Source organism: Loxodonta africana, chromosome 11, assembly GCF_030014295.1.
Source record: "Loxodonta africana isolate mLoxAfr1 chromosome 11, mLoxAfr1.hap2, whole genome shotgun sequence".
Lineage (NCBI taxonomy): Eukaryota > Metazoa > Chordata > Mammalia > Proboscidea > Elephantidae > Loxodonta > Loxodonta africana.
The window spans coordinates 72,048,938-72,076,721 of NC_087352.1; the positions used below are offsets into that span (position 1 = coordinate 72,048,938).

Here is a 27,784-nt window from a genome sequence, read left to right on the forward strand (position 1 = left end):
GGTAGATGGCAGACAGAACATAAACCAAACAAATGAGTAAAATATGTGGTCTGTAGGGTGCGAACAGTGCCACAGAAAAAAATAAACCTGGAAGGGATCTGGGGAGTTCAAGAAGGGACTACCGTTCTAAAGAGATGACATTTGAGCAGATGCTTGAAAATGATCTTTTCTGTGCATATGGTACTGTTAGCTTTCAAAGTACTTTCTTTCCTATTGTCCTACTTCATCCTAGGAGTGGCTTCTGAGAGGAAAAATTGTCAAAATGTTTAAAAGTCTATTGGCTGAGGTCTAAAGAAGACGTGGTGCCATAGGGGTTCAAGGACTTGCCAAGGTCTCACAAATATTTGATCCTAGAGCCAAGGCTGGAAACCAAGGCTCCCTTGTTCCTGATTCTGATGTGAGGACATAGCAACCTACCAGTGTCCTCAGAAAATAATAAAAATGAACTGTGCTTCTAAATATGCAGGATGGATGCTGAGGCTTGAAAGGAGCAAGCCAGCTGGCTTGAAGCCCTCCTCACCACCTTAAGGTTACTGTAGTGGCCACATGTCCTGCTGACCTTGGAGCCACTGCAGCACCTTCCTACCAAAAGCTGACCTGCCTGTCCCACTTGCTGTAAGCGAGCAAGTTTCTCTGTGAATCCATTTCATGGGCGGCTGCTTTTGATGTATGCAAGGGAAACCACAGGTACCTGCCCTTAAGAACCAACCCAAAATGTGATACCTTTTCCATGTTTCTTCTTTGCTTTTCTTTGGAAGTTTGAACTTTGCTTGATCAGATGACATTCACGGCCAAAAAACTTTGACAACCATCTAGAAATTTTTTCTCCACAGTCATAAGTATTTACCCTGACAAAAAAAAAGAGGAGGTATGTGGGGGAAGTATTAGTATTTCTTTAAATAATAATCTGAACTGTAAAAAAAATTAAGATTAAAAAAGAAAATAAGAGGAGGCAGGGCCAAGATGGAGGAGTAGTCAGATGCTTCCTGTGATCAGTCTTACAACAAAGACCTGAAAAAAAAAAAGTCAGTCAATTATACATGACAATCTAGGAGCCCTGAACATCAAAGACAAAGCTGAGGAATCGGACTGAATGGCAGGCGGAGGGAGAGGCAGTTCAGAAGCAGCAAGGAGTCACCAGACCTTACCTGGCCGACCCTGGCACCCTGCGGGCTGGATTGGCTAGTGCATGAGGGGTGAGGCAAGCAGTGGTGCTCGGGACACGTTTTTCACATCAGGAGAGACTGAGCACCGGAGAGTCTACTCAAGCCTCCAGAACCAGTGAGAAACGGTGCTCATTCAGCGGAAGAAAAGTACAAGCATCTAACGTACTGTGCGGATTAAAAAAAAAAAACCTTTTGGAAAGTACCTCTCTTCCATTTACCTGACCCCTCCCCGCACTGCTCCTGGTCCCAGTGTGGTTTCAGCAATTGCTGTGCTCCCTGGGCCAGAAAGACTCATCGTGCACCCTGAGCCATTCTCCCAGCTTTGGAAAGGGAACAAATTAATAAACAGGAAAAAATAATATGCCAACTCCCTTAAGCTGGGAACTTGGGGCAGGCACAGACCCTTTGCCTAGGCCATGGACTTTGAATGCCTTTCACCCCTGTATAGACCTCTGTGGACCCACTTTAACAGCGTAGGCCCTCATTAGCACAGTACAGCAGGTTATACACCTGAAGCCTATTTTCACCTGTATCGTTTAAAAGAGGGAGTAGCAGATTCGTGACATTTCACACTATCCTGCCTATTAAGCAGGGTCCTCACCTACCCACATCAGGGGCCTGAGGACTGGTGGCTCTGCCCACTCCACCAAGCCACCCATGACAGGGGTCCAGAAATAAGTGGTCACTCCTGGTCCTTACAGTCAACACCATTGGGTCCTCACAGTCCAGCTGCAAAACCCACCTACCTATGCACTATAGGAAACAGGGACACACCTTCCACCCAGATACTCAGAGGCGGCAGTCAGACCCATACCTTGATCAACGCATGACCTCCTACTGCAGCCAGATACCTGTGTCCACTCCAGTTACCCTGCCCAGCTAGGACTGTAGGTGAAAGCCTGCACCACACACTCGGTGACCGATGACCTGAACACCTGAGTTGAATCCACACAAGAAAAGTAAATGAACTCCTGGGCTCACATACCTAGTAACAGGTCTAGCCACCTGGAGATTGGACCTGAGAGCTTCAAAAACGCCAATAATCAAATCAGCTCACATGACCACCCTATTTGGGCATATCAAAACAAAACAAGAAGCTAAGACACGGTAGCAAACATAAAATAAATAAATATAATAACTTATTGATGGCTCAGAGACAACGATTACTATCAAATTGCATAAAAAGACAGACCATCATGGCTTCAGCAAGCCACCAAAACAAAGAATCAAGAAACCTTCCAGAGGAAGAAAATTTCTTAGAATTACTGGAAGTAGAATTCAAAAGATTAATACACAGAACTCTTCAAGAGATCAGGGAGGAGATCAGCCAAAATGCAGACCAAGCCAAGGAACACACAGACAAAGCAATAGAGGAACTTAAGAAGGCTGTACAAGAGCATAATGACAAATTCAACAGGCTGCAAGAATCCAGAGAGAGACAGCAAACAGAAATCCAAGACTAACAATAAAATTTCAGAATTAGACAACTCAGTAGAAAGTCATAGGAGCAGAATTGAGGAATGGGCAGTCAGAATTAGTGAGACTGAAGATATAGCACTTGACACCAACTTATTTCAGGAAAAATCAGATAAAAGAGCTAAAAAAAAATGAAGAAATCCTAAGAATTATGTGGGACTCTATCAAGAGGAATAACCTACAAGTGATTGGAGTACCAGAACAGGCAGGGATAGTAGAGAATACAGAGAGAATTGTTGAAGATTTGTTGGCAGAAAACTTCCCTGATATTGTGAAAGACAAGAAGATATCTATCCAAGAAGCTCATCGAACCCCACACGAAGTGATTCCAAAAGAAAGTCACCAAGACATATTATAATCAAACTCACCAAAACCAAAGATAAGGAAAGAATTTTAAGAGTGGCTAGAGATAAGTGAAAAGTCATCTACAAAAGAGAGTCAATAAGACTAAACTCTGACTACTCAGCAGAAACCATGCAGGCAAAAAGGCAATGGGATGACATATATAAAGACTTCAAGGAAAAAAAAATTGCCAGCCAATGATTATATATCCAGCAAAACTGTCTCTCAAATATAATGGCAAAATTAGGGCATTCCAGATAAACAGAAGTTTAGGAAATTTGTAAACACCAAACCAAAATTACAAGAAATACTAAAGGGTGTCCTCTAGTCAGAAAATCAATAACATCAGATAACAACCCAAGATTAGAACATGGGACAGAACAACCAGATATCAACCCAGATAGGGAAGTCACAAAAATAAATCAAAGCTAAAACACTGAAAATAGGGAAACAGAGACATCAATATGTAGATGATGACAATCTTGAAACAAAAAAGAAGGACTAAATAATGCAGTCATAGATCTTTCCTATGGAGAGGAAGTCCAGGCAATACAAAGAAATAAAAGATTGGTTTAAACTTAGAAAAATAGGGGTAAATATGAAGGTAACCACAAAGGAAACTAACAATCCTACACATAAAAATAAAAAACAAGAAAAACATAAAGACTCAGCAAATACAAAATCAACAACAATGAAAAAGGTGAAAAGAAAATACATAAAGAAAAAAGAAAAGAAAATTACATTGTGCCAGCCCCCAGCCAAAGGTTTGCTAAAATATCAGGAGTGACTAGGCAGTCACAGGGAGACCTCTAAGGCACAGAAAGACACACAGGCTGGTGCTTATGTGAAACTTTCAGACCAGATAAAAAGCTTTAGGAGTCCTGGTGAAACAACAGTTAAGCATTTGGCTGTTAACCGAAAGGTTGCTGGTTTGAATCCACCCAGTGGCTCCACGGGAGAAAGACTTGGCAATGTTCCCATAAAGATTACAGCCTGGAAAACCCAATGGGGCAATTTTACTCTGTCACATGGGGTCACTGTGACTTGAAAATGACTCAACGACACCTTATAGCAAAAACAAAAACATCTTTAGAAGTTCCTCTTACTACTAACCACTACTTAGTCCTCTTGTTTATATTAATTATCAACACTGAGAACCACAAAGCTTGGAATTTGAAACTTTACCAAGCAGGGTTTTTTTTTTTTTTTTTTTTTTTTGCTTTAAGAAGCTCTTGAACACAGACACGCGTCCTGGATTTGTACTCTGAGTCCAGCTGTAATATTTTCTTTCACTGCCAGGCCATATAGGCTAACTTTTTTTGGTTTATAAAAAGAATACCGTGCCTATACATTACAGGTATAAGTACATTTATTAATCTAGCTGTTTTTGTTTTTATAATCCTGCAGTCTTCTAGAATTTTTAAAAAGGGCACATCACTACAATTGATAATGTAAAATGACTAATATCCTACCCTGGGATTACAATAAAGTTATTTTTGAAAATCTATCTTTTTCTTAATTTTTACTGGGAAAAACAGTTGCCTTCCTGTTCTGGAAAGGGAAGGGAAACATGAGATATGCTGTAGCACACTCTCTCCTGTGCTTTGGGACACTGCACCGAAGTCCATCTTCATTCTGTTGAGTACTCAATGGTTCCACGAATAGATAAATCTAACCTCTATTTATCTGAAAAGCTTTATTAGCCAGAAAACTGCATTCCACACAGACGCAGCTAAGTGAAATGTAGATGAGCCTGCAGGTACCCCTTGATGTCCACATTTCTCTCTGTATGAAGATTGCAAAATTGTTTACAAAAAAATCATCACCCTAGTTGAAAGTGTGCTATAACAAATGTTTAAACTGGCGAAAATCTTTAAATTGGTGCCAGTACTGGCAAGATGTGGTGTGTGCTCAACTCCTGGGCCTCCAGAATGGGGGGGGGTCCAGGGCCCGTGGTGTTTAACTTGCTGAGAATAATCATTATATCATCACTTAAGCACTTCTTTCTTGAGGCTGTAGCCCTTCGCGGCTGCCAGCACGATCCTCTGCCTGGTATCTGGGGGCACTAACAACTTGGGTCCAATTTACTTGTAATTTAAGTATTAACATATTATTTCATGACTTGCATGATAGCATATGTTCAGGGTACTGCAGAAGGAAATATAATCTGACTTGATATTATACAGTATTACCATCTACTAACCATACCCACTAATGAGTTTATTGTGTTAACTAATTAGGCAAATAGCATTTTAAAAGCTTTCTATTATATATAAATCCTTAGTGAACTGTTAAATAGTTAATTGTTTTTGTATCTTGGGGGGTATTTGGTTAGGGTATTAGATGAAGTAGTAACCATTTGGATAGGCCCATCACTGGAAAATTTGCTACTCTACATATTGTCAGGTACAGATTAGATTTAGATAACAAGGGATGCAGGTATTTGATCTGTTCAATGAAGGGATTTATTGTAAATAAGCATTAACAATAAAGAAATAAAATACAAATACTATTTCAGTGAAAACTGCGAGAGCCAGAACTCAACAGGACTGCCTTGTTTTTTCGGGTCTCACAAGTTTTTTCTTTTGGTAGAGTGTAGTCTTACCACTTTTCCATCATTTGTTTTAGTGGGAAATTTGAGTTTCTCTTCTCTTGATACCCCCATCACCCTCAGCCTCTACGTCCAATTCATCAACTAGGTCAGGTGATTCTACTTTCAGAATACATATCCCACCCTGCCTGATTTTTCCTCTGATCCTGGTCCAAGCCTCCATCTTGTTTCACATGTGTTAACGTAGGTGCTTAGACGGACTTATCACTTGCACCCTTATCCCCTCCCAACTACTCTAGACCTACCAGCCAGTCTTTCAAACTATGAATTAGGTCTCTTCCCTCACCACCTCTACTTTAACCACCTCATCCAAGCCACCACTATGCCTCTGCTGGACCGCTGTGGTGGTCTTAGAACCATACTCCCTGTTTCACCCCATTCTCCCACACCACACTCTGCACCCGGCACTGTTCCAGGCTCTACAGTGAGCAACACAGAGTCCTACTCTCCCAGAGTTGGCATTCTAGTGAGAGGGACTGAAAATAAACATATTGTAATAAGTCAGGAGATAATAAACGTGAAGGAGAAGATACAGCAGGGCAAACATAGGGAGGAACTGATTTCTGTGGGTGGTCAGTGGCCCCTCTGAGAAGGTGGCTTTTGAGCAGAGACCTGATGGAGATTAGGTAGTGAGCCCTGTAGAGTTGTAAGCAGGGGAAGAGCCAGCCGGGCAGAGGAAACAGCAAATGCAAAAACCTGAGATGGGAGTACACTTGGTAGGTTTGAAGAATACCAAGGAGCCAGTGTGGTGAGGGTAGAGTGAGCAAAGGGGGACGTGACAGGAGACTGGATCGAGGGTGTAGCAGAGGATGGACCATACAGGGCATTGCTCTCCTCCCCCTCTGTGTGACCCCTGCAGATGGAGCCGAGATTTTCACCTGTTTCCAAGCCTTACCTGTCGGCACAGACCTTGCTTTGGCAAATCTGAGCCCGTTCACCGTTTCCCTCGAGAGGCACCTCTATAGGCTCCATACCTAATGAACAAAAGTTAGAGATGAATTTATCATCATGCAAAAAGAATAACTATGTAAATAAAAGCCCATTATCATGAACTTGGTTGAATTTTAATGACACTGGAATTTGGTTGAATCAAATAAGTGGCTGAATCTTGGAATTCTTTTTATAATACAGAGACTCTCTTCATCATTATCAGTACCACCAACAGCATGTACACTGAGCAGCTTTCTTCTGGAAGGTTCTGCACTGCGGTGGTCATAATCATAGTACCTGGGACGTTCCACGAATTCTTTTGAAACATTTCTCTACTTCTGACTGGCTCCACATACTGAAGTCATAGTTCTATACCAAAAAACTAAACCCACTGCCATCAAGTCAATTCCAACTCATTGCAACTCTATAGGACAGAGTAGAACTGCCCCACAGAGTTTCCAAGGAGCAGCTGGTGGATTCAAACTGCGAACCTTTTGGTTAGCAGCCATAGTTCTTAACCACTGCACCATCATGGTTCCCACTGTTTTATAAGCTACATTAATTTTTTTAGAAACAGACAAGCAGGCATGGCAGCTCATTCTATAAAGCTATAAGCACAGAGTGTCAATTTTCAGAAGCCTCTATGAGTCAGGGTCAAATTGGATTGGATTTCTTCAACAAACATCCCTGTTGCTAAAAAAAAAATTGTTACTATGTCAGTGAGATTGAGAAGCTGTTCTTTGTGTGTACATCATACATATAATGGAGTTCACGACATACATATAGTAGTTTTAAAAATAATTACAAAACTAACACATACACACTACCCCAGCTAAAGTGGTATTCATTCTTTAAACAAAATTAACATAAAATATGTGGAAGAAACTAAAGGAGTGAAAAACCTTTGGTAAAAGCTGAACCTGCTAAGACCCTTGGCCATCCTACACTCCTCTTCATCCGCCGTGAGTCAATAAAAATATATGGGAAGGCATGAAGCTGTGACATCTGAGCAGAATTTCTGGGGAACCAGAAGCAGGACCTCCTTGTGCATAGCTCTACGCCCTCCAGGTCTCTAAGCATCACTTCCAGCCACACTGCTTGTTGGCATGACCCAGCCTGTCACTTGGGCAAGCACATGTCATGCACACCTGCATCCCTGTTCATCACACACAGAATAGCCCAGCAAACTACACCCACTTTTACCCATGAGCTTCAGATCACTCCTGCTGCCCAGACCCATGCCCACCACCATAGCCCTTTCACCTCAAGGGGGACAGGGAAGCAACAATTTGCATAATAGGTATTCCATGACCCCATTCTCTGCTTATCCACATCTTACACATGCACAGTCAGCCCCACCCTCCTGTCCCTGTGTGGGGAAGACCAGAGGAAGAGCTTTTTTATCCAGAATGCTCCAGAAGTTTGCAGAAGAAATGTGCCCGTGCTGAATGATTATAGATGCTGCTATGTCAAAACATGTATATGGAAGAATGATACAATGCCAGGTATGTACCCCCAGGAGACAGCAATAACATGAGCTTGGAACATGGGCTATGAGGAAGTAGCCACAGCGGTGAACAAGAACCAGTGGTGCAAATGCACCCCTGGGGGCCGGTGGGAAAACCTGTCATCTGCCTCTTTTAGCCATCCTCCAAGATTCTGGATAAATCACTTAGGGCCTTTGGCCCTCAGCTGTCTTAAAAAGATTAGCACATGTTTCTTGTTAAGGCACACAAAATCTGGGTTCCCTACATGGACAGAACTCAAGAAGCCCCCAACAAAATCCCTGGGTGACTGAGTTCAATCAGCATGTACTGGGCCTGTGCTCAGCTCAGAGATACAGAAAAATAAAGGAACATGACCTCTGGAGTCAGGATGCTTAAAATCTTTGGAAGGGGCAAGTCTCACACATCAAACCATTATAATAGCTTGTATCACTGTTATTATCTGGAGCCAAATGTTTGCCCTGTCTTGAATTGCCAAAAGATGCCCTTACTCCACCCACAGTGCTGGAAGACCCTAGACAGGAGTGGAAGATCTGATACTTGCGGGGGATACCACACCACCTCATAAACTGTTGCTAATTTGGAGTGGATGTTTGGCTTTTGTTTTATTTCTCTCTCCCATTCCTTACATTCTGGGGTAATCCACTCAACTCTTTTTATCTGTTAATATCCTGGATACCTGATGTTGAAGAAGAATACAAGAAAAAGAAAGTTATGTATCAGTTTCACTAATGAAAAAAGATTTAAAAAAATACCAAAAAAAAAAAAATTAGCAAAACAAACCCAGCAATGTACTAAAAATATCATTGCTAAGTAATGTTATTTTTTCTTCCACGAGAATATAAGGTTAGTTCAGTGCCAGACAATCTATTAATGTAATACACCACATTAATAATTATACAGAAAAAGCATTCAGTAATAACTGAGTATTAGTCATGATAAAACTTTTGGCAAAATAAGAACAGGAAAGAACTTCTTTAGCCTGGTAAAGCAAATCCATCAAAAACCTACAATAAACATCATTCTCATTGCTGAAACTCTAGAAGCATTACATTAGTAATGAAGGAGAATGTCTGCCATCACTGCTTCCACTCAACACTGTTCAAGAAAGCCTAGCCAATGCAGCAAGACAAGAAAAAAAGAAGAAATAAAAATTGGAAAGACATATATAAAGCTATCCTTATTAGAAAACAATACACCTATTTACAAAGAACTTGCATGAAAATCTTCAGACCAACTAATAAAACTAATAGGAATTCAGAAAAGCTACTGGATAAAACATCAATATGCAAAAATCAATAGTGTTTCTGTACAGCATTAATAACCAATTAAAACATTTACTAGAAAAAAAGATACTACACAAAATACTCAAATAAATTATTATATAATTATCAAAAATGTGCAGAATTTTACTTGAAAGTATTAAAATTTTGGAGTAATTATAGTAGTCTTGATGGAGAGAGCTACTATTTATAGATAAAAGACTCAATATCATGTGACCTAAATTCTCCTGAAATTAATATACAACTTGTTTGCAATCAAAATGCCAACATGACACATCAGTTGAAATACAGAGAGTATCAAAATGGATAAAAAAGCATGAGCCAACTATATGTTGTCATGGATTGAATTGTATCCCCAAAAATATGTGTCAACTTGGTTAGGCCATGATTCCCAGTATTGTGTGATTATCTTTCATTTTGTGATTTTCCTATGTGTTATAAATCATTATCTCTGCCTCTGGTTAAAGAGGATTAGGGTGGGATGTAACACCCTTCCTCAGGTCACATCCCCTGATCCAAGGTAAAGGGAGTTACCCTGGGGTGTGGCCTGCACCATCTTTTATCTTACAAGAGATTTAAAAAAAAAAAAGGAAGCAAGCCGAGAGTTGGGGACCTCATACCACCAAGAAAGCAATGCCGGAAGCAGAGCGTGCCCTTAGGGCCCGGGGTTCCTGTGCAGAGAAGCTCCTGATCCAGGGGAACATGGATGACAAGGACCTTCCTCCAGAGCCGAAAGCCTTCCCCTGGAGCTAACACCCGGAGTTTGGACTTTCAGCCTACTTTACTGTGAAGAAATAAGTTTCTCTTAGTTAAAGTCATCCACTTGTGGTATTTTTGTTATAGCAGCACTAGATGACTAAGACAGCTGTATACAAGAAACTCACTTCAAATACAACGATGTAGGGAGATTACACACTCTGCAAGTAAAACGGAGTCATCAAGAAAGTGAAAAGACAGCTCACAGAACGGAAGGAAACGTCTGCAAATCATCTGTCTGACAGGGACTTGTACCCAGACTATTTAAAAATGGGCAAAGTATTCGAACAGTTTTCCAAAGTATATATACAAATGGCTAATAATCCCAAAGATGCTAACATTATCAGTCATTAGGCTAATACATGCAAGTCAAAACCATAGGTAATAGCACTACACACGTGGTAGGATGGCTGTAACAAGGAAAAAATTGAAAATAGCAAGTGGTGGTGAGGACGTGGATAAAGTGGAACATCATGCATTGCCGGTGGGAATATAAAATGATACAGCTACTTTGGAAAACAGGTTCTCAAAATGCTAAACACAGAGTTACCATATGACCCAGCAATTCCACTCTTAGGTATACACACAAGAGAACTGAAAATATACGTCCACATAAAAATTTGTAGACAAATGTTCATAGCAACATTATTCATAATATTCAAAAATGGAAACAGCCTAAATGTCCACCAACTGGTGAATAGATAAACAAAATATGGTATATGCATTCAATGGAATACTATTCAGCAGTAACAACAAAATGAAGTACTTATACATGCTACAACATGGGGCTACCTTGAAAACCTTACACTGGGTGAAATCAGCCAGTCACACATTCATTTATATGCAAATACCTAGAACAGGCAAGTCCATAGAGACAGAAAGTAGATCAGTGGTTATCTGGGGCTGGGGGTAAGGTTAGGAATGAGAAGTGACTGCTAATGGGTATAGGATTTCTTTTGGGGGAGATGTGAAAATCCTATAAAATTGATTGTGGTGATAGATATACAACTTTGTGAATATTATTAGAAACCACTGAACAGTAAGCTTTAAATGGATAAATTTTATGATATGTTAACTAAATCTCAACAAAGCTGGGGGGAAAAAAGGCAGAAAATCATATACCATACAAACACTAACCAAAGAGAGCTGGAGTAGTTATATTAATATCAGACAGAATTTCATATTTCATACTTCAGAACAAAGAAAATGTGGCCAGTTATAAAGAAGGACATTACTTAATGAGGTAAATATGCCAAGAAGACATACTAATACTAAATGAAGCAAAAACTATTGGTTCAAAGACAAATAAACCACTGGAACTGAACAGAACACCCAGAGCCAAGACACACAATCATGAATATGTGGAAATGTGATATATCATCAAAGTACAACTATAAATCGGGGAGGAATTGACTATTCACACGGTAGGTGGGGCAGGGAAGGAGGAGTGAGAGCGGAGAGAGGTACGCTGGGAGTCCAGCCATTATCCGTAATGTTTTTGTTTCTTTAAAAAAAAAAATCTGAAGCAAACATGGCCAAATGTAAAGAATTGTTAAAGCTGTATGGTATACCTGAGTGTTCATTTTATTATTCTCTATACCCATGCTGTTCAACACTGTAGCTACTAGGCACCTGCAGATTTTGAAATTTAAATTAATTGAAAATTCCATTCAGGTGTCCCACTAGCCACATTCCAAATACACAGTGCCTGGTGGCTCCAAATTAGATGGTGCAGGTATAGAATATTCCCTTCATCATGGAAAGTTCTATTAAACAAAGCTCATCTATGTTTTTTTATATGTTAGATAATTCATAATGAAAGTCAGTAGGGAAGAGTTAAAGCTTATAGTACAAATTATGATGAGTGAGGGAAAGAAAAGGAATGTAAGTGAAAAGGATATCTGCAATTCCAAAATTTATATCTCTTCACTTTTTCACTGGACTGTGAGATCTTTACTGCTTCCCCAAAGATTTCCCAAAACACAGGGGAACAAACTTTTTGTTGTCTCTCCCAGACACCATCTCATTCTTTAGGATTATTTTAATGCTAGGTAGAGGAAAAGCCATTATTAAAAAAAAAAAAAAAAAAAAAAAACACTACTGAAGTATCAGCCACTCTCAACACCTGCTTTGTGAATATGAACCCAGTTTTCACACCTTTGGCTTTGAGGACCATGATCCTTTGCTGCAGGTCGATGAAGGGCTGGATCAGGCAGAGCCGGGGCTCCTGCTTCTGACTCAGGCAAATACCATTGTGATTCACAACCATCCAGCTCCGGTCGTACAGCAGCCCTTGGTTTCCTACAGGCCACCTGGTCACCTAAACAAAACGTGTATTTTAGGCCCGGGCTCCTCAGTAATGACCTTCACATTATTGCACAATGATGGCACAAGCGCAGGTGGGCTTCATGAATTCAGCATATATTCTTGACGGAAGAAGAGGAGGAAATGAGAAGTAAAACGGAGGACAATGGGAAAAGAAGGTGTGTGCACTGCATGTCTTCCATTCACCCTCCAGATTCACTTTAGACCCTTCTGCTATCTCTTAAATAGGCAATGCATGTGCATGGTGTAGCATTCGTAGAGTACAAGAGTGTACAAAGAAAAGTAAGCCTCTACGCCACCTGTTCCCCAGCTCCCCGTCCCACAGGTGTCCACCATTCCTGTTTCTTGTGTGTCCTTCATGATAATGGGTACCTGTACAGACACATCCTTATATCACAGACATAGTTCTCACCAAATGGTAGCTGTTACGGATTGAGTTGTGTCCCCCCAAAATATGTGTTGTAAATCCTAATCCCTATACTTGTGGATATAATCCCATTTGAGGATAGGATTCTCTTTATTATATTGATGAGGTGGTAACACCGTAGAGTATGTCTTAAGGCAATCATCTTTAAGATATAAAATGAGCAGATTAGGCACAAAGAAGCAACTACAGTTGGGGAAAGATAGATGCAACATCACCTGAAGATCACCAAGGAACTGAGGAACAGAAGCTGAAAAGAGACAAGGGCTGGAAGAGAGAGAAAGCCTTCCCCTAAAGCCGGCACCCTGAATTTGGACTCCTAAACTGTGAGAAAATTAATTTCTGTTTGTTAAAGCCACCTACTTGTGGTATTTCTGTTATAGCAGCACTAGATAACTAAGACAATAGCTATACCAGAAGGGTCACTGAGTTGATCCATTTTAAATGTCAAATTTTTCCTGAATTCTTCACATTTCTACAAAAGTAAAATACAAATTATCGGATGGTCCAAAGATGTTACTATGGTTTGAACTGTGTCCACAAAGTATGTGCTGGCATCCTAACCCCTATACTTGTGGATTTAATCCTGTTTGGAAATAGGGTTTTCTCCGTTATGTTAATGAGGCCATGCAAGTGTAGGGTGTGTTCTAAACCCAATCGCTTCGGAGTTATAAAAAGAGCAGATTAGACACAGGGACACTTGCACACATGAGGGGAATACAGACGCCATGTGAGCCTCGTCTACAAGCCAAGGAACCAAGGAACGCCCAGGGACACCAACAAGGAAGGAATCAGGACAATCAAGACCCCAATTTGGACTTTCAGTATCCAGAACTGTGAAAAATAAACTTCTGTTCTTCAAAGCCTCCCACTTGTTGTATTTGTGTTACTGCAGCACTGGGTAACTGAGACAAATGTTAATCCCTTCATCTCCTCCCTTTTTTCCTCTTGTGTATCAAACAAACTCCCCACCTGGAATATGGCTACTTCTGTTACTGCAGCACTCAAATTGAGCAATATTACGGCCTATAGTGGGTGAGCCCAAAAACCTATAACGGGTCTTTATAGTTGAGCCCAGAAACCACTATTAAAACATTATTTCTATAGGAAACCATGTTTCGAATTCCAAATAACTTTTTAGACTACAGTCTATTATTGGGAGACAATTGCCCACGGAGCTCTCATATTTCTGTATGTCTTAAGAGCAGAAGCACTGACTGCCTTTTTGTTCCAGACTATCTTTTCAAGAATATCTATATGGTGAGTAGATAAGCAATCCTCTGGAATACAGAGCAGGTTTCCTTACTGTCTATATTACTAAAGATAATGTCTATGTCCTGAGCAAAGGCCAGGCAGATTTGCTCACATCCCATTATAAAAGAGTCAAGTTCCTAAGCTAGGGGTTCCTCAGCTATGACATACAGCATTCACCTGGGCCCCTCTGCATCACCCCCCTGGGACTTGGGGGAAAAAGAAGAATCAACACATACATGAAGCTTATACTGCTGGCTGTGCCATGAATAATAGTCCTCTGTCTCTGACCCTGGAGTCTCATGTCTTTTGCCAGCCTCCACAAAACTGTGACAGGCTAGCTTGTTAGCTTGCAAGTAGAGTAAAATCTCAGACCCTTCACAAATCTTGATACCTATTTGTTGAAAATACTTATAATTTCCTATCCTTTCATTTGTTACCTAATAATTTAATTTACTGGCTTCCTCCTTTCTTCCTCATTGGGTTAAACTTTTAGAAGGTATGTGTGTGTTGGGTAGAAGGGGAAATTGGCATGTGTGGAGCCAACATTTGAGCTGATGCAGCTGGGATTTTGGTTACAAAAAGGGAATTAAATATGTAAGTATTCATTGAGGATAATGGGAGCCAGGCTTCTCACAGGAATTACAAATATAGAAAGGGGGATAACTAGAATAAACCCTGCGTATTGGATAGGGATTGGAGGTATTAGTGTGAAATCATGGGGAGGGAGGAACATATAGAGGGATGGTTGGGTGGATAAAGTTGTGTGTGTGTGTGTTTTGGGGGAGGGGGTGTTCCAAAAGTCTTAGTATACAGTATGTGGTAGGCAGAATCATGCAGAGATCCCCAAATACGTTCACCGTGTCCATGGAGAGGACACAAAAGCAATGACGACCCAGAAGCAATGATCAGAATATCATTCCCTAATGAAAGAAGTGAGGTTCCTTGGTGAAATGGTCAACTCCAGGACTGAAGCAGTGGAAATACAGAACGCTCTATAATTTATTAGTGTGAGGTGACAAAGAGCCCGGTCCACTGGAGGAACTGAAGGAAAGCCCACGTGGCCAACGGGTGGGAAGTGGTGTGGCAGGAGGGTGGAATGGAGGGGAGGCTGGGTGGTGTGAGATGTGATAGGCAGGGGTTAGATCACATGTGGTCTCATAGTGATTTTATCCAAAGTGGAATAGGAAGCTATTGAAGAGTTTTTAGCAAGGGAACTGCTTGATCTGACTTTATTTTAGAGGGATCATACTGCCCAGCCCTCTCTCAGACATAACACAGTTGAGTTCTGCAGAGAGAGTTGAGCTGAATAAGTCACATAAGAACATGAACCCAAGGAATCAGCAGACCTGGGTTCAGATCCTTGCTCTATCATTTATCAGCATGTGATGGGCAAAATGTTTAACATCCATAACCTAAGACTCCTTATGTCTAATGTGGGGATAATTTTACTATCTACCTCCTATAATTGTTTCAAGCATCAAACGAAATGAAGCATGTAAAATGCTTCAGCATGGAGCCAGCACACACACTCAATGAAAGTGTCATCTGTAATTATTCAACAGTACCTAGGGGTTCACCACCCAGAAACAGGGTCCTCTCAGCAGTCACCATAGGCAGTCATGTTCAAAGTCAGCCCATGCCAAGAAAGTGAGAATGAGAATGACTCTTCTTATATCGCTGTACTCTGGCGTGTGGTTTTAATTTCTTGCATGCTTTTCTTCACTATGTGCATGTTTTTCTTCACTTTATCAGAGAAAAGTTCTAGTGTAAACCAAAGAGAACCAACTTCTGCACTGCAGTGAGACACTTACCTCAAACGCAGCACAGGATTTGACCGGGTAAAGGCAGATGTTGGTGACAATGTGTGGCCCGCGGTCCCCATTCAGGACTCCCTCAGCTTTCTCTGAAGGGGTCTGCTGGCTTCTGTTGACCTCACACACAGGTGGACACAGACCCACAGCATTCATGGTAGTGGACAAGTTGTCCCAAACTCCGGAGTCTGCAAGAGTGTCTTCCTGAGGTGAGAGACTGTGTCCGTCCACGACAGCAAGTGTGCTCAGAGACTTGCACTCTGCTAATGGGGCTGGGGCCTCCCCAGCGAGGGTCTGAGGGAGGAGCTGGCCATCTGGCCAGTGCAATCGGGTTGCTATGATGAACCTGAGGAACGTCTGGGCATCCTCAAGCGTAGACATGTATCCAAATGAAATCCTCACAGACCCTGTTGGCTGCCCATCTATGAGGTCAATGTTGTCTCCACAGACATGACCAGCCTAGGATAAAAGGGAAATAAATCAGCTGGAGTGGGTAGTCCTGCTGTTTGGGCATTAATATGGGAGACAGGCACGAAGTCCACAGAGGGACCAAAAGAACAACCAAAGTTTCAGAAGCGCTGTTATGGATTGAATTGTGCCCCCTGAAAATATGTGTTAGAATCCTAACCCCTATATCTATAGATATAATCCCATTTGGGAATAGGGTTTTCTTTGCTATGTTAATGAGGCCATACCATTGTAGGGTGTGTTCTAAACCTGATGACTTTTAAGACATAAAAAGGGCAGATTAGACACAGAGAAAAGCAAGTACAAATTGGGGAAAGATAGATGCCACGTGGAGACCTCCAAGGAACTGAAGGCCAGCAGGGCTAGGGAAGCTGAGACAAGGATTTTCCCCCAGAGCAGACTGAGAAAGAAAGCCTTCCCAGAGAGCCAATGCCCTGAATTTGGACTTCTAGCCTCCTGAACCATAAGAAAATTAATTTCTGTTCTTTAAAATCACTTACTTGTGGTGTTTCTGTTATAGCAGCACTAAGAAACTAACTACCCAGACCTAGACTGGGAGAAACAACTCCTGGCCATTCCCTTTAGCCTCCCTCAGAATGGAAGAAGGGAGGCCCACATCCCCTGAAAGCTGCCCCTTGACAAAAGGGCAAGGCAGAGATACTGACCCTATGAGTGACTGGCCCTACGCCACTATGAAGGGCCAAAGGCAGCATGAGTGCCCCTGCTGGGACGGGGAGAGAGGAGCAGGAGGGTGTCGGTCTCCAGGCTCAGCTGCCTGGGGTCCATCACTGGTCAGTGCAGTGCATGAGGTGGCCTGGACACCTCCCTCAGTGCTGAGTCCAGGCCGGTCACCCAAAAAGACGGGCCATGACATTCCACAGAGTCAAACGTTGTATCTAGGAGCGCACTTATTTGTGCTCTGATGCTCTCAATTTTTTGTTTTTATTTTTTAAATAAAACCCAGTTTTTGGGGGGCGGAGCCAAGATGGCGGACTAGGCAGACGTTACCTCGGATCCCTCTTACAACAAAGACACGGAAAAACAAGTGAATCGATCACATACATAACAATCTACGAACCCTGAACAACAAACACGGATTTAGAGACGGAGAACGAACTAATACGGGGAAGCAGCGATAGTTTCCAGAGCCTGGAGCCAGCGTACCAGTCAGGTACGGCACAAGCACAGAGACCTGCTCCACCCCCCTGAACTAACCCCGGGAGGGGGACCAGCCGGTTCCACGGGTGGCGTGGGACGCAGCCGGTAGGAGAAGTCCCCGGGAGGCAGTGACTGATCTTGGAGCAGAAAGAGCAGCATCCGAGCCGGGGAACCGTCCCGCAGGGATTTGGACTGCTCGCAGGTACGCCATAAACACGGAGAGTTGCTCCACCCCCTGAACTAACCCCGGGAAGGGGACCAGCCGGGTCGCGCGGGCGGCGTGGGACGCAGCCGGTAGGAGAAGCCCCCGGGAGGCAGCGACTGGTATTGGAGTGGGGAGAACAGCGTTCCAGCCGGGACACTTGGTCGCGGCACAAGCACGGGGAGCTACTCCACCCATCTGAACTAACCCCGGGAGGGGGCCAACCTGGTTCACGGGGGTGGCACGGCCACGCGGCTGGAGGGACGAGAAGTCCCCGGGAGGCAGCGACTGATTTTGGAGTTGAGAGTGCACCGTCCCAGTAGGGGAGCCTTGACGCTGGGCGTGGGGCTGGAAGCGGAGGATCTGACCGTGACTCCAGCGGGCCAGACCCCCTGGGGGCAATCTCCACACAGCCAGCACACATAGGCGACGCGCCCGCGGGAATCTCAGATATAACAGTCATTCCAAGCAAGACAAGCAACTCTGGCTATATTCTGAGGTGCTACTCTCCTATCTCTCTGTTCCCTCCCAAACCTTCCCCAGGCGGATTCATTAACATCTGAATAGCCTGAGCCAGAGGGAGAACTCTGATAGGGATCTGACTGCAGTTTTTTTTTAGCGGATTTTCTGGAAAAACTAGTTTCCCAGTGATGGCTCGGAGACAACAATCCATATCAAACCACTTAAAGAAGCAGACCGTGACAGCTTCTCCAACCCCCCAAACAAAAGAATCAAAATCTTTCCCAAATGAAGATACAATTTTGGAATTATCAGATACAGAATATAAAAAACTAATTTACAGAATGCTTAATGATATCACAAATGAAATTAGGATATCTGCAGAAAAAGCCAAGGAACACACTGATAAAACTGTTGAAGAACTCAAAAAGATTATTCAAGAACATACTGGAAAAATTAATAAGTTGCAAGAATCCATACAGAGACAACATGTAGAAATCCAAAAGATTAACAATAAAATAACAGAATTAGACAACACACTAGGAAGTCAGAGGAGCAGACTCGAGCAATTAGAATGCAGACTGGGACATCTGGAGGACCAGGGAATCAACACCAACATAGCTGAAAAAAAATCCGATAAAAGAATTAAAAAAAATGAAGAAACCCTAAGAATTATGTGGGACTCTATCAAGAAGGATAACCTGCGGGTGATTGGAGTCCCAGAACAGGGAGGGGGGACAGAAAACACAGAGAAAATAGTTGAAGAACTTCTGACAGAAAACTTCCCTGACATCATGAAAGACGAAAGGATATCTATCCAAGATGCTCATCGAACCCCATTTAAGATTGCTCCAAAAAGAAAAACACCAAGACATATTATCATCAAACTCACCAAAACCAAAGATAAACAGAAAATTTTAAAAGCAGCCAGGGAGAAAAGAAAGGTTTCCTTCAAGGGAGAATCAATAAGAATATGTTCCGACTACTCAGCAGAAACCATGCAGGCAAGAAGGGAATGGGACGACATATACAGAACACTGAAGGAGAAAAACTGCCAACCAAGGATCATATATCCAGCAAAACTCTCTCTGAAATATGAAGGCGAAATTAAGATATTTACAGACAAACACAAGTTTAGAGAATTTGCAAAAACCATACTAAAGGATATTGTTTGGTCACATAACCAATAATATCAGATATCAGCACAACACAAGGTCACAAAACAGAACGTCCTGATATCAACTCAAATAGGGAAATCACAAAAACAAACAAATTAAGATTAATTAAAAAAAAATACACATAACAGGGAATTATGGAAGTCAATAGGTAAAAGATCACAATAATCAAAAAGAGGGACTAAATACAGGAGGCATTGAACTGCCATATGGAGAGTGATACAAGGCGATATAGAACAATACAAGTTAGGTTTTTACTTAGAAAAATAGGGGTATATAATGAGGTAACCACAAAAAGGCATAACAACTCTATAACTCAAGACAAAAACCAAGAAAAACGTAACGACTCAACTAACATAAAGTCAAACACTATGAAAATGAGGATCTCACAATTTACTAAGAAAAACGCCTCAGCACAAAAAAGTGTGTGGAAAAATGAAATTGTCAACAACACACATAAAAAGGCATCAAAATGACAGCACTAAAAACTTATTTATCTATAATTACCCTGAATGTAAATGGACTAAATGCACCAATAAAGAGACAGAGAGTCACAGACTGGATAAAGAAACACGATCCATCTATATGCTGCCTACAAGAGACACACCTTAGACTTAGAGACACAAACAAACTAAAACTCAAAGGATGGAAAAAAGTATATCAAGCAAACAATAAGCAAAAAAGAAGAGGAGTAGCAATATTAATTTCTGACAAAATAGACTTTAGACTTAAATCCACCACAAAGGATAAAGAAGGACACTATATAATGATAAAAGGGACAATTGATCAGGAAGACATAACCATATTAAATATTTACGCACCCAATGACAGGGCTGCAAGATACATAAATCAAATTTTAACAGAACTGAAAAGCGAGATAGATACCTCCACAATTATAGTAGGAGACTTCAACACACCACTTTCGGAGAAGGACAGGACATCCAGTAAGAAGCTAAACAGAGACACGGAAGATCTAATTACAACAATCAACCAACTTGACCTCATTGACTTATACAGAACTCTCCACCCAACTGCTGCAAAATATACTTTTTTTTCCAGCGCACATGGAACATTCTCTAGAATAGACCACATATTAGGTCATAAAACAAACCTTTGCAGAGTCCAAAACATCGAAATATTACAGAGCATCTTCTCAGACCACAAGGCAATAAAACTAGAAATCAATAACAGAAAAACGAGGGAAAAGAAATCAAATACTTGGAAAATGAACAATACCCTCCTGAAAAAAGACTGGGTTATAGAAGACATCAAGGAGGGAATAAGGAAATTCATAGAAAGCAACGAGAATGAAAATACTTCCTATCAAAACCTCTGGGACACAGCAAAAGCAGTGCTCAGAGGCCAATTTATATCAATAAATGCACACATACAAAAAGAAGAAAGAGCCAAAATCAGAGAACTGTCCCTACAACTTGAACAAATAGAAAGTGAGCAACAAAAGAATCCATCAGGCTCCAGAAGAAAACAAATAATAAAAATTAGAGCTGAACTAAATGAATTAGAGAACAGAAAAACAATCGAAAGAATTAACAAAGCCAAAAGCTGGTTCTTTGAAAAAATTAACAAAATTGATAAACCATTGGCTAGACTGACTAAAGAAATACAGGAAAGGAAACAAATAACCCGAATAAGAAATGAGAAGGACCACATCACAACAGAACCAAATGAAATTAAAAGAATCATTTCAGATTATTATGAAAAATTGTACTCTAACAAATTTGAAAACCTAGAAGAAATGGATGAATTCCTGGAAAAACACTACCTACCTAAACTAACACATTCAGAAGTAGAACAACTAAATAGACCCATAACAAAAAAAGAGATTGAAACGGTAATCAAAAAACTCCCAACAAAAAAAAGTCCTGGCCCGGACGGCTTCACTGCAGAGTTCTACCAAATTTTCAGAGAAGAGTTAACACCACTACTACTAAAGGTATTCCAAAGCATAGAAAATGACGGAATACTACCCAACTCATTCTATGAAGCCACCATCTCCCTGATACCAAAACCAGGTAAAGACATTACAAAAAAAGAAAATTATAGACCTATATCCCTCATGAACATTGATGCAAAAATCCTCAACAAAATTCTAGCCAATAGAATCCAACGACACATCAAAAAAATAATTCACCCTGATCAAGTGGGATTTATACCAGGTATGCAAGGCTGGTTTAATATCAGAAAAACCATTAATGTAATCCATCACATAAATAAAACAAAAGACAAAAACCACATGATCTTATCAATTGATGCAGAAAAGGCATTTGACAAAGTCCAACACCCATTCATGATAAAAACTCTTACCAAAATAGGAATTGAAGGAAAATTCCTCAACATAATAAAGGGCATCTATGCAAAGCCAACAGCCAATATCACTCTAAATGGAGAGAACCTGAAAGCATTTCCCTTGAGAACGGGAACCAGACAAGGATGCCCTTTATCACCACTCTTATTCAACATCGTGTTGGAAGTCTTAGCCAGGGCAATCAGGCTAGACAAAGAAATAAAAGGTATCCGGATTGGCAAGGAAGAAGTAAAGTTATCACTATTTGCAGATGACATGATTATATACACAGAAAACCCTAAGGAATCCTCCAGAAAACTACTGAAACTAATAGAAGAGTTTGGCAGAGTCTCAGGTTATAAAATAAACATACAAAAATCACTTGGATTCCTCTACATCAACAAAAAGAACACCGAAGAGGAAATAACCAAATCAATACCATTCACAGTAGCCCCCAAGAAGATAAGATACTTAGGAATAAATCTTACCAAGGATGTAAAAGACCTATACAAAGAAAACTACAAAGCTCTACTACAAGAAATTCAAAAGGACATACTTAAGTGGAAAAACATACCTTGCTCATGGATAGGAAGACTTAACATAGTAAAAATGTCTATTCTACCAAAAGCCATCTATACATTTAATGCACTTCCGATCCAAATTCCAATGTCATATTTTAAGGGGCTAGAGAAACAAATCACCAATTTCATATGGAAGGGAAAGAAGCCCCGGATAAGCAAAGCACTACTGAAAAAGAAGAAGAAAGTGGGAGGCCTCACCTTACCTGACTTCAGAACCTATTATACAGCCACAGTAGTCAAAACAGCCTGGTATTGGTACAACAACAGACACATAGACCAATGGAACAGAATTGAGAACCCAGACATAGATCCATCCACGTATGAGCAGCTGATATTTGACAAAGGACCAGTGTCAATTAACTGGGGAAAAGACAGCCTTTTTAACAAATGGTGCTGGCATAACTGGATATCCATTTGCAAAAAAATGAAACAGGACCCATACCTCACACCATGCACAAAAACTAACTCCAAGTGGATCAAAGACCTAAACATAAAGACTAAAACGATAAAGATCATGGAAGAAAAAATTGGGACAACCCTAGGAGCCCTAATACAAGGTATAAACAGAATACAAAACATTACCAAAAATGATGAAGAGAAACCCGATAACTGGGAGCTCCTAAAAATCAAACACCTATGCTCATCTAAAGACTTCACCAAAAGAGTAAAAAGACCACCTACAGATTGGGAAAGAATTTTCAGCTATGACATCTCCGACCAGCGCCTGATCTCTAAAATCTACATGATTCTGTCAAAACTCAACCACAAAAAGACAAACAACCCAATCAAGAAGTGGGCAAAGGATATGAACACACATTTCTCTAAAGAAGATATTCAGGCAGCCAACAGATACATGAGAAAATGCTCTCGATCATTAGCCATTAGAGAAATGCAAATTAAAACTACGATGAGATTCCATCTCACACCAGCAAGGCTGGCATTAATCCAAAAAACACAAAATAATAAATGTTGGAGAGGCTGCGGAGAGATTGGAACTCTCATACACTGCTGGTGGGAATGTAAAATGGTACAACCACTTTGGAAATCTATCTGGCGTTATCTTAAACAGTTAGAAATAGAACTACCATACAACCCAGAAATCCCACTCCTAGGAATATACCCTAGAGATACAAGAGCCTTCATACAAACAGATATATGCACACCCATGTTTATTGCAGCTCTGTTTACAATAGCAAAAAGTTGGAAGCAACCAAGGTGTCCATCAACAGATGAATGGTTAAATAAATTGTGGTATATTCACACAATGGAATACTACGCATCGATAAAGAACAGTGACGAATCTCTGAAACATTTCATAACATGGAGGAACCTGGAAGGCATTATGCTGAGCGAAATGAGTCAGAGGCAAAAGGACAAATATTGTATAAGACCACTATTATAAGATCTTGAGAAACAGTAAACCTGAGAAGAACACATACTTTTGTGGTTACGAGGGGGGGAGGGAGGGAGGGTGGGAGAGGTTTTTTTTATTGATTAATCAGTAGATAAGAACTGCTTTAGGTGAAGGGAAAGACAACACTCAATACATGGAAGGTCAGCTCAATTGGACTGGACCAAAAGCAAAGAAGTTTCCGGGATAAAATGAATGCTTCAAAGGTCAGCGGAGCAAGCGCGGGGGTCTGGGGAGCATGGTTTGCGGGGACTTCTAAGTCAATTGGCAAAATAATTCTATTATGAAATCATTCTGCATCCCACTTTGAAATGTGGCGTCTGGGGTCTTAAATGCTAACAAGCAGCCATCTAAGATGCAGCAATTGGTCTCAACCCACCTGGAGCAAAGAAAAATGAAGAACACCAAGCCCACATGACAACTAAGAGCCCAAGAGACAGAAAGGGCCGCATGAACCAGAGACCTACATCATCCTGAGACCAGAAGAACTAGTTGGTGCCCGGCCACAACTGATGACTGCCCTGACAGGGAGCTCAGCAGAGGACCCCTGAGGGAGCAGGAGATCAGTGGGATGCAGACCCCAAATTCTCATAAGAAGACCAAACTTAATGGTCTGACTGAGACTGGAGGAATCCCGGCGGCCATGCTCCCCAGACCTTCAGTTGACACAGGACAGGAACCATCCCCGAAGACAACTCATCAGAAATGAAAGGGACTGGTCAGCGGGTGGGAGAGAGACGCTGATGAAGAGTGAGCTAATTATATCAGGTGGACACTTGAGATTGTGTTGGCAACTCTTGTCTGGAGGGGGGATGGGAGGATAGAGAGAGAGGGAAGCCGGCAAAATTGTCAAGAAAGGAGAGACTGAAAGGGCTGACTCAAGACGGGGAGAGTAAGTGGGAGTAGGGAGTGAGATGTATGTAAACTTATATGTGACAGACTGATTGGATTTGTAAACGTTCACTTGAAGCTTAATAAAAGTTATTATAAAAAAAAAAAAAAAACCCAGTTTTTGATTTAGTTGGAATCCAGCATATATAATATTTAGTGGCAACTAAAAGAAACTCAAGTTAAAAACTACTTAGAAATAAATGAGGTTTTTTACTACCCAAGCCATTCTTATAGAAGAGTTCAAAGACGGCTGTACCCTGGAGTGAAAAGCCTCAGCCCAGGACAGAGGCGGGGAAGGAAGGGAATCTGAGACATGCAGGTGCCCTCTGGAACAGCTCCACACCACACCAACCCTGCATACACTAGCCCCAGCTTGGAGATTCTGCTCCAGTAGGGCTGAACTAGTCAGGTGCCCTCTGCACAGACTAGCACATCCTCATGTGCCCCTTCACAACACCCCTCTCTGCGTTTAAATCTTTGCTCCCAAAGAAAAAAAGTAATCAGAAAATCCTACCATACAGATCATATTTTGAAGCATTTTCTATTTTTGCTGACTCCCTTGTAGTGAGCTGAATGGTGGCCCCTCAAAAGATATGCCCAGGTCCTAGTCCCCGGAACTTGTGAACATAACTTACTTGGAAAAGGGATTTTTTTGCAGATGTAATTAAGTCAAGGATCTTGAGATGAGATCATCCTGGATTAACCCGGTGGGTCCTAAATTAAACAAGTGTTCTTACAAGAGACAGAAGACCCTCAGATCCAGTAAAGAGAAGGCCACGTGAAGACAGACACAGAGACAGGAGTTATGCAGCCACAAAGCAAGGAGCCACCAGAAGCCAGAAAAGGCAAGGAGGGATTCTCCCCTAGAGCCTTTAAAGTGAGCACAGCCCTGCTGACACCTTGATTTTGGACTTCTGGCCTCCAGAACTGAGAGAATGAATTTCTGTTGTTGTAAGCCACCTAGTTAGTGGTACTTTGTTATGGCAGCCCTCGGAAACTAAGACACCCCTTTTCCTTTGCACATATACACAAGGCTAAGAGAAATGAGCCCACAGAACCCCAGGCATGCAACCAGACACAAGTGTAGTTGGAGACAGCGTCCACTGAGCCAGCATTTTGGCCACGGGTGCAGAACCAACCTGAAGATGCTTCTTGACCCTCTCGTTGCTTATCCCCAGGTGCCTCTGGCAGGCCCCAGTGTTACAGAAGCAGCCAGTCCGCACTTGGATGTTGTAAAGACTGGCCATTTTATCCACCTGCGAATTGAATATGACATAGAATCCACGTTAGAAATGCCCAGTTTTACTCTGAGTGCCTGGAATAGTTTTAGATCAGCATTTGGACCTCTATTTCCTAAAAATAAAATGAAGCTGTGGCCTGGAATTTTGCTGTAAAATGACATGATCTATCAGGGGTTTATTAAATATATTTTATAAAATGTTACTGAGAAATATATATATGTGTGTATATATATAATTTTTATCCAGTTGGATTACAGATATATGCTTGAGAAAAGTGAAAATATCAAACGCAGCTTCAGGCCGAATTCCAAGTTAAGGGCGCACAGGTTGCAAGAATGAATTTTAGTGAGCTGGAGACCTGGGGTAGTTTTGTGGCACCTGCTGTCACAGGGCTTTATCAGCAGAGCAGCCCCTGCCCCCCAACATGCTGCTCAGAGCATCATCAGCCTTGGCTTACAGCCTGGATATGAAGCATCATCGGTGATGACACCGTGTGTTGTACCTTTGCTGTTCAAAAATTCCCTAACGTGGGGTTGAACTGAGAATCGTGGTTCAATTCAGGAGTTCCTAGGCTCATTCCTGCCCTCTGGAGGCTGTGGGAGGTGATCTGCACTCACTCAAAGCTCAAAGGCAGGGCTGCCACCAGGGGATACTTGTCCCAGGTCCTCTGGCTGTGGGTCAAGGATTCCATTTCCCCAAGGGGCTGGGGGCCCAGGGCAGGTCCTCAGACTGGTGGCTCAGGGTGAACTCAGGGAGAGGAGTCACCTAACTGCATTCAGGGAAAGAAACACACTTTGCCTGGATGCATAAAGCTTCAAATCTTCTCTCTCTGGGAAGTCACCTGTGGGTGGCCTGAAGCAGCCATGAGGAGTATGGCATCTCTCTCAGGCCACCAGATACTGCGTGGTCAGCCTGGGTGCCCAACTGAGCAATGGGAACTCCCATACACCCCTATCAAGACCATGACTATCTTGATTTTGACCATCTCCCCTGGTCTATCAGAGAGAAAAAAAAGCCATTCTCTGGGTTGAATTGAGGGACCTCAAGAAAACAACCCTGTTCCTTCTCCCTTGGCTAATAGCTTGGTGACACAGAGACCTGCTAAGGAATTTCAGGAGTTCCTTGACTCTCAGGTGATACTTGGCAGCCCCACAAGAACAATCAACTCCATCTCCAGACTCAGGTCTCCATTGAAAGGGCAGCTTCTAGGGAAGCCACCATAATGCCCCACTCCACCCCCTACCGGGCCGAATTAGAAGACTCCATGCCATCTTACCCCCAGAATTCACTGTTCCAGTTACTTTCACTACGAAACAAGCCACCCTAAACTTGGTAGAACAAAACAATAACCATTTTGGAAAGAAGAGGAGAATGAAGAAAACCAAAGACACATGGGAAAGATTAAACCAAAGGACTAATGGACCACAATTATCATGACCTCCACCAGACTGAGTCCAGCACAACTAGTTGGCGCCCAGCTACCACCATTGACTTCTCTGACAGGGATCACAATAGAGGCTCCTGGAGAGAGCTGGAGAAAAACATAGAACAAAATTCGAACCCACAAAAAAAGACCAGACTTCCTGGTCTGACAGACTGGAGAAAGCCCGAGAGTATGGCCCCTAGATATCCTTTTAGCTCAGTAACGAAATCACTCATGAGGTTCATCCTTCAGCCAAAGATTAGACAGGCCCATAAAACAAAATGAGACTAAACGGGCACACCAGCCCAGGGGCAAGGACTAGAAGGCAGGAGGGGACAGGAAAGCTGGTAATACAGAACCCAAGGTTGAGAAGGGGAGAGTGTTGACATGTCATGAGGTTGGTAACCAATGTCACAAAACAAATATGTGTACAGCTTAATGAGAATCTAGTTTGTTCATTTAAAGTACAACTTAAAAAAACACCCCAATAACCATTTTATTATGCTCATGGCTACATGGGTCAGGAATAAGAAAGGGCACAGAGGGGAGGGTTGTCTCCATTCCATGATGTCTTGAGTCTTAACTGG

At 41.9% G+C, this 27,784-nt stretch overlaps 1 protein-coding gene across 3 annotated transcripts in view; it reads right to left on the reverse strand.

The window, feature by feature from the left end:
- Nucleotides 1–27,784, reverse strand: part of MOCOS (molybdenum cofactor sulfurase) — a 61,905-nt gene that overhangs the window by 16,876 nt on the left and 17,245 nt on the right. For all 3 annotated transcript variants that reach the window (XR_010323460.1, XR_010323459.1, XM_003406738.4), the window contains exons 7-11: nt 25,673–25,789; nt 15,884–16,342; nt 12,227–12,389; nt 6,491–6,569; nt 724–848 (exon numbers count right to left, since the gene is read on the reverse strand). Coding sequence is in view for 1 of the 3 variants with exons in the window: in XM_003406738.4 (XP_003406786.3) it covers nt 724–848; nt 6,491–6,569; nt 12,227–12,389; nt 15,884–16,342; nt 25,673–25,789 (943 nt within the window). In the remaining 2 variants the exon portion in view is untranslated. The remainder of the gene's footprint in view (nt 1–723; nt 849–6,490; nt 6,570–12,226; nt 12,390–15,883; nt 16,343–25,672; nt 25,790–27,784) is intronic.